Raw genomic sequence first — 13,061 nt, 5'->3', positions numbered from 1 at the left:
TCAACAACTACAAATTCTTCCAAGGATCATGTTACATTTTTAAGAAATTATTTTTCATGTTGTGAGAAAATTACATAGTGACAATGCTGAAATCCAAGCGTCCAAATCTCAAACTGTTAATGAGACAGAGTATTAAACTGGCCTGGATCAGCTCTGTATTTGGGCTCGAATAATCCAAGTTAATTGAAATCTTTTGGATTTTGCATTTTTCTTAATAGAGGCTATAACCAAAGACTATTATAAAACATAAGGAAAATTATTATATAACCTCCTTTCCCCACCTTTCAGATTTAAGCTATAATAAAACTAGACAATTGGTGCATTAACTGGTTATGACAGTATGTCACTTCCTAGCATCAATCTATTTTTATGCCATGTTGTTGGACTGCCTAAGGCCACTACTGCTGTTTTAGCATTTCTATTGACATCTTATGAACTGTAAAAATTGGCTGGCAGAGTGTAAGCAAAACAGTGTGAGAAGATAGCAAGTAAAACCAGTTCATTGTTCAGTTTCAGACAAGTACATCACTAGTTATTTAGGCTGATCATTTATACACCTAAACTTCTTCCCATCATTCTACCCCAGACACAAATGAGAAATCCTAATCTAACATACCAGATTATCCTCAACAGTTTTTAAAAAATAAAAAATAAAATTTAAAAAAAAAAATCCCAAATCCATCAGAATTGTAATTCTGATGTAGGAAAACTCAATATTGGTGCACCAGTGCATTTCTGAAGAGAGCCTCCTATCATCACACTTGCCACTCACTTGTACCTTGAGCAGTCCCAAAATGAAACTGAAGCAGATGAAGTTCCAGGAACCCACTTAACTTCCTGCAATTGCTAAAGAGCATTCAGTTCACCGGGCCAGCTCTTGTTGTCAGTAACCACTCTTATCAAATACCTTCGATTTGGTTATTAGCTCCTCAATACCAATTTTATCTATGTGGTTCCACTGCAAACACCCTTACTCATGCAGAAAAAAACTTGATCTTACCTTGAAACTCAAACATAGTCATGTAATCTGACAGTACATACAACTTTCATCAAGTTTAACAGCTGTGGGGATACAAATTTCTGAACGTGATGATAACTATTAAAGTGTTGGATGGTGTCTGTGCATACATATGAAATAGTTCTCTCACAGAACGAACAGATAAAATTGGCTAAGAAAAGTAAGCGCAAAATTAGCTACTTTAGCTATTAGTTTGCTCTCATTCCAACGGGCCACCACTACTTATGTATTTGCTTTCTTTGCAATCTACACACAGTAGTGTGCTTACAGGATTTCCAGCTAGAAAAGAATTTAAAAGATGGCCAGCAAGGTCAGAATTCAAAATGTTTTGGTGACTTCAAAGGAACGCCCAAACTTAATACGAAAATTCAATTAAATAAAAGGAACAGCGTATCATATCTTTCAGGATACCACATGTTAGCAGACACGTAAAAACTAAAAGGAGCCCAGCAGAGAAGTACAGATATCCGGAAAACATTCAGGATGCTAAATACAAAAATAAATTTCAAAAGGAAAGCAAAATCTGTAAGTTACAGCAAACTATAAACTGAGTGAGTTAATGTGATGTCATTTCAGGAAAAAAAAAAAAAGGAAATTCTACCTTTGGAAATACTAATAGTACTGCATTATGTTTGACATTGAGACCTTCTTTTTCTTTCACTTCACAGGCTGAAAAAGGCTCAAAACTGCATGAAGAATAAAATTCTGGGCACCACATTTTAAGAGCAGACAAACCGGAAAGAGTGTCACAGAAAAATGTACAAGGCAGCTAGAAAATACACCCATGAAGGCTAAGCCATTGAGTTTATTTAGTCTAGGAAAAAAACCAACTCTCTGGTGAAAGTAAGGTTGGATTGATATATGTTTAAAAGTTGAAAAAAAGTCATGTAGGCTGCTATAAAGAATATACTGTTCAGCTGGTCTCAATGCTTTGCGTATTTTCTTAGTTCTAAATGTCTGTTCTTAAATATATTAAAGGGAAAACTTTGCTGCTTTCTCCTCATTCTTCAACCAACATTTAACAGGCCAATGATTCTGGCCGAAATGCAGTGATTTTTGTAATGGCTGAATTCCTGACAAAGCCAACTAACTGTCACATGACTGTTAACATTTATCAATTAATATGCATATCATTGTAGAATATGTTTGTAGGCAAGCAGTACCAGAACACTAAAATCTAGTTTTGCTATATATTGCTATATTTCACTAAAATGGCAATAGATTATCATAAAATGTATATCCCTGGAATTGTGCAAATACACTTGATATTTTTCTCATATATATCTCTCATATATAAAATGCATTTTTTTATATGCCCAATCAATTTTTTATATATATATATATAGACACACACAAACACAGCGCATACTTTCTTGCTAAAACTGCTATTAAGTCAACTATAAAATTCAAAATTTTTGATATAATAGTCAGTGAATGGGAATAGCACAGCCTTTTTGAGGGTATGATTTAATACTAGGACAAAATGGTACTTACACTAGGCACAACAGTGACTAACTTACAGTGAAGGTTTTTTTCATATTTACTGTCAGCTATGAGTTTTTCATGCTACTTGGATGAGTCATAGCTATATGAGTAACACATCAACATGTCTTGGAAACAGTAGCTCAAAACAACAAAACCACAGGAGGTCAACAGCATACACAAGTTGACTACACACTGAGACCATTCAAATTTATATTTAACAGAATAGGCACAGCAATTACAAGGTAAAAGTACGATATTATTCTATGCATCCAAAATGTAATTTTTATACTGTAATTTTGGAAATACAGTTTGAACCATCACTGGCAATATTTATGAGAAGACCACATAGCAGACCCTACTCTTAAGAGAAGGCCCTACTGAAATTGCGGACACTGTATTTAGACTGTATTTCTGACCATTAGGTTTGTTCCAGAGCTGAAAGCCCATAAGAAGATGTTCTGCTCCTACCCACTATGTACTTCATCATGAGATTTCAAGTTTTGCCCATAGTGGTTTAGCAACTTGGATGAATGTTACAGTCAATCAATACTACATTCAGATTCTGTTTTGCAAAGGGCAGCTGCGACGCTAAAAAAATGGACTATGAATCAGAGACAGACTCTGTGAAAGCCTCTGTAGCCCCACACTCAGTCCATACACTAACGAAATTTAGCAGCATAGTAGAAAGCCAAGAGATATATAGAGCAGAATAGTAGAGCCTTGTTAAATAGTGACAGAATTACTTTTGAGCAGATTGAAAACATAATTTTCCATATCACTGATGTTATTCAATTGCTTAGTTTATGCTAAAATGAATTAAGTTTCATTTTGTCCTTAAAAGAAGCACGTTTCTTTTTGAATGAAAAATAGAAATCCCTATAACAAGGTCTATGGACCTTTTTTCTGTTCCTTATTTAAATATGTTTTTAGGTTTAAAAAGGTACAAAGGATCTCTCAGAAGCTAACAGTGGAATAAACCTTCTGTAATAAAGGATTCTAATAAATTCTAATAAATAAATACTTCGAAGCCAAAAGATATTTTCCACTAGGTGATGCCGAATTTGCCCCAAAAGGCGAAATAGAAACTGCAGTCTCAGAAAATAGAAACTGCTCATAAAATAGAAACTGCTCAGAGACTAAGTTTTCAAGTCCATAAGCAGGAGGTATTTATTAACAACGCGTTGGGGAACTCTCCAGGCTGCCCTGGACAAAGAGTTCTGTCGGTTAGCAATCAGTGCAGCTTTTTTATACAAGTTTGAGTGTAGGTTACATCATCTTTACATGCATATTCATATCTTTACATGCATATTCATATATAGACGGAGTCTTCCATTTTGGGGAGTCGTCTGGTGGGAGTTCCAGTGCCTTCATCAGGGTGGGGGATCGTCTTGTGAGTCTTCCTCGGATTAAACTTCTGAACTCTTCCTAATTTGGGTAGCTTCTTGGTGTACTTGGCAAGGTCAGAGTGACCTTGGTTCATCCTAAAATTGCTGAAGCCACTACTTCATGTTCTGGTGTTCCTTCCTATCAACTCGTTCTGTTCTTTCAGACAATTTATTACCTTCGTGATTTGGTAAGATCTAGCAAATGTAGCCTGACTGACCACAAACGGGGCCTGCAACTACTCAGAGCTATGACAAGAGAGGATGCAGGAATGTAGGGAGTAGTCCTGAGACCAGCACAATGATGTCTTGAAGCAGCAAAACAGTATTGTTGACCTTGTTAGGAGATAGGGGATTCAAAGAAGGAACCCATCTTACATTTTAACTCCTTATTTCTCGAAGACTGCTTCCTTTTGAGCCGTTTCATAAGTAAATGCAATTTTACGGTTCCTTCTAGTTTTCAGTAATTTATCACTTACTACTTCTCATGGGGGTGGGGAAAACCCCAAAGAAGTAACCATGATGTTTTGGTATTAATCAGCAGAAGCTGGGAAACTTCAAGGTGCTTGCCTTACGTAGCTGGCCTTATAAATCAAAGATGGGTTTTTCTGAGGCCAAAGGTACATACTGAGCTTGTGAACTGCTGTGACAACTGAAAGTATCGCTGCCTATTTACTAGAGGTCAAACCCTCAAACAGCTTTCAGGTAAAAATTCAGGTTAGGTTAAATAGTGATATAGGTGTTTGAAAGACACAATATTATCTTCGTCTAACACAGATTAAGCAGTACTTCATAAATGTTTTCAGCCACAATGCTGCATCTTTGCTTACTAAGTCACAAGCGGCAGATGGGGAGAAAAATTTCAAAGTCTGCCACTGCTGCAATTCAGAACTAAACATACCTTTCCATAGCCTGAGTATCACCAGACTAGGAATGCCAATGACTTGGAGCAAAAAAACTTAAAGCACCGGTTGGGCAAGAACAACATATGTTCTGCAGCCAAAGATCCAAGAACACAAACATTAAGGGTTACTAAGAAGAAGCACTAGTTAAAACTTGGTGAATGAAATGCAGTTTTATGCACCGTACTTTGTACAGTAAGTATGGGTGTTGTGGGGACTTGAATGTTACTAGTCAACAAGGCTCTGAAAGGGAAAGACAAATGAAAAGGGAGCTACATCGCTTAGGTATAAAAGCTTCATACAAAGTAGATGCCTTACAGTATCATTCTTGCAGAAAAAGTAAGAAATCCTGTTGACTGCTGACAACCACTATTCTAATAAATTTTATTTAAAGTATTTAACTTCAGCATAAAAACCTGGAGTCCAGTTCAGTAATTTTTTAAAGAGTAATTACCTTCCTTCTCCTTAAATAAAGGGGAATGGGGGGAACAAACCCCCACCTTAAAAATTCAGTCTTCTTTCAAGGAAAGAAACCTGAACCTAACATACCTCAGATATCTTGAAATTAATGCAAAACTTAATGTCTACCACAGTCTCTGTCAGTAAAGTCCACATTAATGTAAATTATTAGTTTCTACATGAATACAAACATTTTGTTTCTCCTGACCAAAAAAGGAGAAGAATATTTCTTCCAAATGGGAGATTTCCCCAGTCTTCGAAGGAAAAATCTGGGGCAGTGGGGAGCAACTGCTCAGATTGGTGTTGACACTTTCTTTATGTATAATAATATTTTTAGCAGGAAAGTGAAATTTTATAAATTTTATTATTTTATCAGAAGTATGCTGTAAAAAAAAATATTCAAAGGTTCTTTCCCTGTCTGTAGGATAAATATCCTAGTTTACTAGTAGCCTTTCAAAAATGGACCATACAAGGCAAGAATTTAAAAACAAATCAAGTTCATCTTCAATATAATACCAAGACAGGATACAAACATCCTCAGCTCTTAGCACATCTATCTTCTCCATGCTCCTGTCTCACAGAAGGGGAACTGAGACTGTATTAATTCATGGTACAAGACCAGAGTGCAAAAAAGAAATAAAACCATCTCCCCCAAGCTCCAGGCTTTCACTCTTAACCACTGGAATGAAAAGCACAGAATTGTTCCAACCACAAGGCAGACAATACAATACAATTTGCAGCCTTTATTCTATTTTCATAACTGCATTTACAGTTCAAACAAAAATAGGAAGAGTTTTCAAAACCAAACGTACAAGTTACACTTTTACAAAGCAGATATTCCAGGGAGATAAATATAAGAACAAGTGCTAAATAATAAACAGAGTAGGATGATTCCCTTATACAGGGTAACTCTGTTTCAGGATCAAAACCAGGTTAGGAATGACAGTCTGTCTTCAAAAGTCATATTTAATTTTAGCAAGTTCCTTTTCACAAATTCATAATTTCTTGCCAGTCTTAAGGCCAATTTATGAAAACCTTCCTTGTGTTTTTAAAATATTTTCCATCTTTAACACCAAGTTAAGTATAAAGAACACATTCTTTAAATATTCAAATTATGGAATTATTCAATTTTTCAAAGCTATCTTTTAAAAAGAATTTTTGTTTCATCCTTCAATTATAGTGTGCATATTTACTAATTTACCACATTTGAGGTGCTTAACATCTGATTTTCAGCAGCAAAATCAACACTGTTTTAAGATCCATAGTTTCAAATATTGACTTTTCAATAGGAATCATGCATCTGCCAACCTAATCCAGTTATTTAGTTTTAATGCAACTAGAGAACTTGCAAGCATCCACATTTAAAAGCTTCCAGATTAGCACAATAAGAAACACAGGCATGCATCAGCCTTTTCTTGCAGAATAAAGGGCTTTCTTGCAACACAGTTTGGAATCCCAGTAAAAACAGCAGCATTTTGTCAATGGTGGATGTCTGACAGACACAACAGGCAATGACCCAAAGAAAAAATGTCAGTGTTAAGTTCAGTTTGTCAGTGAATGCTATGCACCTACATGTGCTCTGAACAGCTCAAAATATGGAGGATTTACAGACTTATTAATGCACTAGAAGATACATTTGTTTGCTGTTGTGATTTTGTTCTTGCTAACTGAATCTCATACACTACCACTGAAGTGCTGTTCAATCTTACAAAGAGTACTTTTAACAGTGAAAAAGCATGCCTACTTCAAAGATTACCATGCACATCTGTCCTTCCCCAAACCTGTCCTTGAGCATTCATTCTTTCACTTGAGATTGTCTCAAAACTGTCAAGTAGCCTCCTGGTCATCTTACTTAAAGATTTGTTACCAGCTCACCTACAACAACAATAACCTAAACCTTACTTTAGTCACAACGTTCTTCACTACTGCCTTGTTTCTTGGCTACTGCTGATTGCAGGATCCATCCTCTGTCACAGAAATTTGGGTTTCATCTTCAGGCACGTTGCCCTGTCTGTGGCACTCTATCAGAAAGGTGTACAACTTACCAGCTCTTTCTGAGTGTCAGTCCATCCATCCAGGTAACACTCACACTGAAGCTCCAACCTGTCGCAGCTCACTGACTGCAATGCACTTTTCTCTTTCCTTGGCAAAGGGAACACTGGTCCAACCACAGCCATTCACTATGCTACAAACACATACCCTTTTCCTAACTCCCTGTCCACCTCTCATCAGTCCTCTCTGACCCTCTCCACAGGCTTCTTATCTACCCAAAAAATGGTACTTGCTCTCCTTCTGAAGGCCTTTCATGGCATCTTTCTTCACCCTGTAGTAAGTTTTTAATTTTTGCTTCCTGCCAGTTCACAATGACAGCTTCCAACATACCCATCAGACTTTCAGGCAAAGTATCTGTAACATTCTCATGATTTGGAAGTGTGTACTTGGAAAAAGCACCACAAAAATCACCAATACAGACCACTTCTAGAAATTGTCCCCTTAAATCTTTTTCCCTATGAAAGCTACAGTGAAAGTTGATGGTTGATATTCTATTCTATTAGTGTCCAAACCACTGTGTATCATGCTCACTGATAGGGCGTTCCCCCTCATTATACTTAGAAAGTTTACATCCAGAGAGCCTGGCACTTCACATTTTTGATTCAATTCTGTGGAGCAAAAATCTCTTCATCTCTACCTGTGCAACTTAACCCATTAACTGGGAGATATTTCAAGCTTCTAAGCACTAAAATACTACAAGAATTCGGCCAGTAAGACAGGTAGACAAACTTCAGCATGACATTGCATTTACGTATTTCCTTGTCCTTAATTGATCCTTTCCTCTTCCATAGTATTTAGATTTCAAGTACTGTTCCATGATATTAAGCTGTTTCATGGATCTCCCTGCCTATGTGTGATACAGTAGATACATTTTGCCTATATGATCACTTGTTCTATGACACCATTTGAGCTCTTACCTTAGTAAAATTATTCAAGTGACCTAATTTTCTCATATTTGAAACGCCTTGTAATTTGGCCACATTTTGGAGAATCTCTCTCATATTATCAGCGGGTTCTGCAAAAGAAAACAGGTTATTAGCAGATACAGTTGAAAACAATAATAAAAAAATCTAAACATGCATTCAACATGCAGTTTCCCAAATATAACAGGTACTGTCCTAGTCTTAATTAAGGGTGTAGATAATTTTTATCTCAAGAAGCATCAGTTTGATTTATGCTTAGAACCACAATAAGGCATACCCAAATTTAGAATAAATGTGAAACCCATGGAGGACAGAGACTCCTATTTTAAAACAGATTTTAATCAGTACCTTGGATTTACAACTGACAAAGAAATCCATTTAGCATATGAAACTCCAGTCCTACATCAAGTAACTGAACAACTTTTTCTTTAATAACCTTGTAATTTAAAGACAAGAAGTAAAATTAAAGACAGAATAAAAAAAGCTAGCACGTTACTGCCACTACATATGATTTCTTTTTTCCCTCCAGACAAAGGACTGGTGGGATTTTGGGAAAATGGGACTATTTCCTGCTCGCTATATTACCCTCCATCTACAATCATCTGAAACTTGAGAGGGCTCGGACTTTCCAGTGACATGAGCAGTGAACTACAAGGTAAATAGGAGGAAAAGAGATGTTCCTAGTCCCTCTAAAGGTCCACCATCCCAACAACAAAAAAAACCACTCAGAATCACAGAATCTTCTAGGTTGGAAGGGACCTTAAAGATCATCTTGTCCAACCGTCAACCTAACTGACAAAAATAGACACCCGCACAACAAACAAGAAGCATCACCATCACTAAACCATACCTCCCAGCACTACATCAACCTGTCTTTTGAACACCTCCAGGGATGGTGCTTCAACCACCTCCCTGGGCAGCCCATTCCAATGCCTGATAACCCTTTCAGTGAAAAAATTTTTCCTAATATCCAGAAAACCCTCAAACCCTAAGATCCACAAATCAAGATTCAGACACCACTTGACGACCCAGCACTCTGCTGGGAAATGGAAAAGGACTACCAAACGTGGTGAGAACAGACAACATTGCCCTGCTTTTGAAAATGAGTTTGGTAGTTGAGGCAGAGTGGGACAAGCAGCACCCGGTTGGGCTGGGCACAGAGAGCTACAGAGTTCCTGTAGCAGAAACTGGAGTAAGCTCTGTATGTGGTGGTGGTGCTGTGGCAGGACAGTTTTCAAAGGGAGATGCTGGACTGTAGGATTGTCATGCTGTCTTGGATTAGACACTGTGTAGTAGGAACTACAACAATACTATTAACGGCATTGTAGTTTGAAATAAATGAAAGACTAACACTATGCTTGAGATGTGAATGGTTAAAAAGTATTACATTACCAAAAAAGAAAAAACTTCATGCCATAAAACAAAATATTTAGAAAAAGCCTTAAGAGTCCAAAGACCAGATATCTGGAAGGCAGCAAAGAGCACGTTTTTGTGTGGGGTGCCCCCTATAACTTCAGTAAAAGAGACTTTGCTGTTCATACTATGGTATGAACAGCTACTGCTGAATTTGCGGCGTACACACAGAGTATTTTACTTCCCTGTTCATCCTGAAAGGATATTTGTACAGTTTTTGTTATACAACGGAAAGTCAAAAGTGTCAGAGATGTAAAGAAAGCACCTTCTTCACTACTTCACTTCTCTACAAACCAAGCAGAGTTTTTTTTATGACCTTCTGTATTTTAAAAACTTAAAAAAGCAACAAGTTTGAAGAAGCAAACATAACTAGCAATCTCATCAGGATATATCCAGAACGTATTTGGATACACGTACAAGACCCTGTACGTGCATTACCATCAGGAATAAAAGACAGTATTTAAAGATTAAGACACCTACAGGTAGGTACCTGAATTAAGGTGTGTAAACCTGTAAGCCCACTGTAGTCAATGGAGATCTCGCCTATCAGCCAATGAAGTTGAAAACAATTAACCTGGCTAGCTGCAAGGTGCCTACTCAAGACTGTGAATCAATTGTATTGATTACACTGCTTATAATGAAACATTAGCACATATACAGGCATGCTACTGCCATGCCATATAATTGTCATTTTTTTCAGACAAAGGATCAGTGAAATTTTGGGAAGACACATCAGGCTCCTAAATGTGGGCGTTGATCTCAATCATGACCAGCTTGACGTGAAATATTCTTTTCCACAAACCTAAGTCACAGCAGTAAGTAAAGCCAGCTGTCTGATACAGAGCCGCAAGTACAGACAGGGCTACCTTGCACTGCAGAACAACATGTGCAGTGAAACCAAACATCCAGTAACTTTAAATTTAAACTGGAACATATGCATGCATCTCTTTGAACCCCCCTCAACACAGCCAAAGAAAAAAAATACCTTGGATATGATCACAGAAATTAGAGACAGTAATATTCTTATTAGATCCACATCAAGTTTATGATTCCTCTGCATAGTTTACTTCTCCAGGGCTTAACTCAGTTTGAGAGGTTTGCAATAGAATCCATAGAAACAAGAGAAACACAGAAGACAAACAGGTTGGGATAGTTATGGCACTACAAATAGTTTACATCATAGCCCCTCATTTCAAGCAAAACCGTTGAAGAAATTCCTCATAATTTTGTTTCTCTGAATACACAGTTTGGCTGATTTGTATTCTTTGGCCTGCCCTGGATAATGGATAGGCACTTCCCTGGCTCACCCAGCTTTTGGACCTCATTATGCCACAAGAAAGATCCCAGGTGAGCAGTCTTATAGCTCTCCAGAATGTTCCACTTCCAATTCCCTGAGGAACAAGCAGCAACAGTAACTTTCCAAAAGGACTGGAAACGTTTGTAAGTTTTAATTTTGAAAGTGCAGATGGCTACATCCTCAAGGTAAATGTCTACTGAAACTGAGATCACTACATGGACAGGAAAGATGATGAGACTAGCCCAGAAAACCTCTTGTACGTAACCGGCAATGAATGCTTCTATGCAGCTACCTGATCAAGTCTGCACTAACTCAGATGCGAGCGAGGCATGGTGTATAGAAAGGCAGCCAATTTGGATGCGAAGAAACCAGGACATGATGCTACCACTTCCCACATCAACAATTCTGTAGCAATGGTAGACATTTATAATAAGGCTGCCGAATTAAGATGAACACTAAATGCATTTTACTCTCTATGTGTTTGAAAAACTGCAGCTATAGCACCTTCTCTTCACATTGTCTTGTTTCTGCTGAGAAAACCTCTCATTTCTAGACAGAGGAAAACCATCTTTGCTGTGCTTAGCAGACCATGCAGGTATTTCCCAGAAGCTTTACCAGCAGATAACTAATTTGAAGCAAAGTGGGGACTCCAAGATCTACAGTGCTGTGAGAAAACTGGGAACACAGCAGACATTTCCACTATTGAATTCATAATATGAATACAGCAAGTCAGCTGGCTCACACTTTGATTACATCAACAACACTACACCTGTAGAAAAACCAAGACAATAAAGAAATAAATACCCTCTAATCACATAATACCTCAGAAAGAGCTAAGATTACAGAAGCCTTTTTGGTGAAGCTTTGTCAGTTCAAGTCTTGTTTTAAACTTCAGAAGAACCTTGTTGCAAAAAATCTCTTCCAGCAAAGTTTACTTTAAGTTAATATGTTACAATTCTTTTGTTAAGACTGGCTATCCTGGTTTTTTTTGTTCCAGAAATGCATGGTATATTTCAAAGAAGTAGAAAATGTACTTAGTTACTCAAGTGTAACTTACACATCCTGGTTTCTACCAACTAAGCCATGCGGCTGCCCTGTAATCAAAGATGAGATCCAGCACTGCATATCCTCCTGTCTCAAAATCTCATGCAACACCATTGAAGGACATAGTCTATTGCAGAAGTTGAAAAACAAGGCAGAAGATCAGCGAGTCATCTCCCAAAAGAAATATTATGGCCTTAACATTTCATTTTCAAGCTTAACAGCTCATGTTGGTGTTTTTTTTCCTTTTAAGAAATGGTTCAGACCACTTCTGCAGATATTTCTTAACCAATTAACCCTTACTATTTAGCTTTTCAGAAGTCCTTGCTTTTCTAATAATAATAATAATTAAAAAAAAAAGACAAAGAAGAAAAGCTACTTGTTTTAATTCAAAGACCCTCAAGAGTCTTTCTGTCCTGACTTACCTCATTCACTACTGAGATGCTGAGTCATCTTGAGCTGGCCCATAATGACAACCAAATATCTTCACATTCTTTCCCATGGAGCTTCTGAGGGTGGAGTTGTGCAAAATGACTGAGCTGATCTTACAGCTTTCTTCTGCCAAAAAATGCACAACCCCTTCCCTTACTTTTCTTCCCTCTACCCTGTCCCACTATATGACGCACCCTATCCTTTACACTACTCAAGTATCCATTGACTTCACATTAAAAAAATTCTGCTAAATGAGCAGAATACTTTCCATTCTTTTGGCTATGTCAGTTTTCTGCTGAGTTACCAAGTCAAACTAATCCTAAACGGCTACAAAAACCCATGCAGAAGTGACTGTGCCACTGATCCATTCTCAGGTAGGGTGGTGAAAGCAGGACGTACCCTTTCTGGAAGAGACTCATTAGAAAAAAGTCAAACTAACTTGTTTTTTGGGTTTTTTTACTTGCTCTTTTACACTTGGCAAATTGTCCCAATTAATATACACAAAGCCACTTTGCCTCACATCTCATCTAAAAATTTGTTGATATATAGAAAAATTTCAAGCCAGCATACCTATGCTCTGCAACAACAGTTTAGCTTGCTAAACTACCGTCTCATTTTCTGTTATCTGTCTTCTTTTTCTGGACAGCAAGAACTTTG

General features: G+C 37.4%; 1 protein-coding gene across 1 annotated transcript in view; it reads right to left on the bottom strand.

Moving 5' to 3' along the window:
* Nucleotides 1-13,061, bottom strand: part of RICTOR (RPTOR independent companion of MTOR, complex 2) — an 84,466-nt gene that overhangs the window by 58,950 nt on the left and 12,455 nt on the right. Inside the window, exon 2 of the mRNA XM_014947595.1 lies at nt 8,216-8,313. Coding sequence (XP_014803081.1) covers nt 8,216-8,313 — 98 coding nt within the window. The remainder of the gene's footprint in view (nt 1-8,215; nt 8,314-13,061) is intronic.

The sequence above is a fragment of the Calidris pugnax genome, unplaced genomic scaffold (genome assembly GCF_001431845.1).
Source record: "Calidris pugnax isolate Ruff unplaced genomic scaffold, ASM143184v1 scaffold156, whole genome shotgun sequence".
NCBI lineage: Eukaryota > Metazoa > Chordata > Aves > Charadriiformes > Scolopacidae > Calidris > Calidris pugnax.
This window is presented reverse-complemented; position numbering and strand designations above follow the sequence as displayed.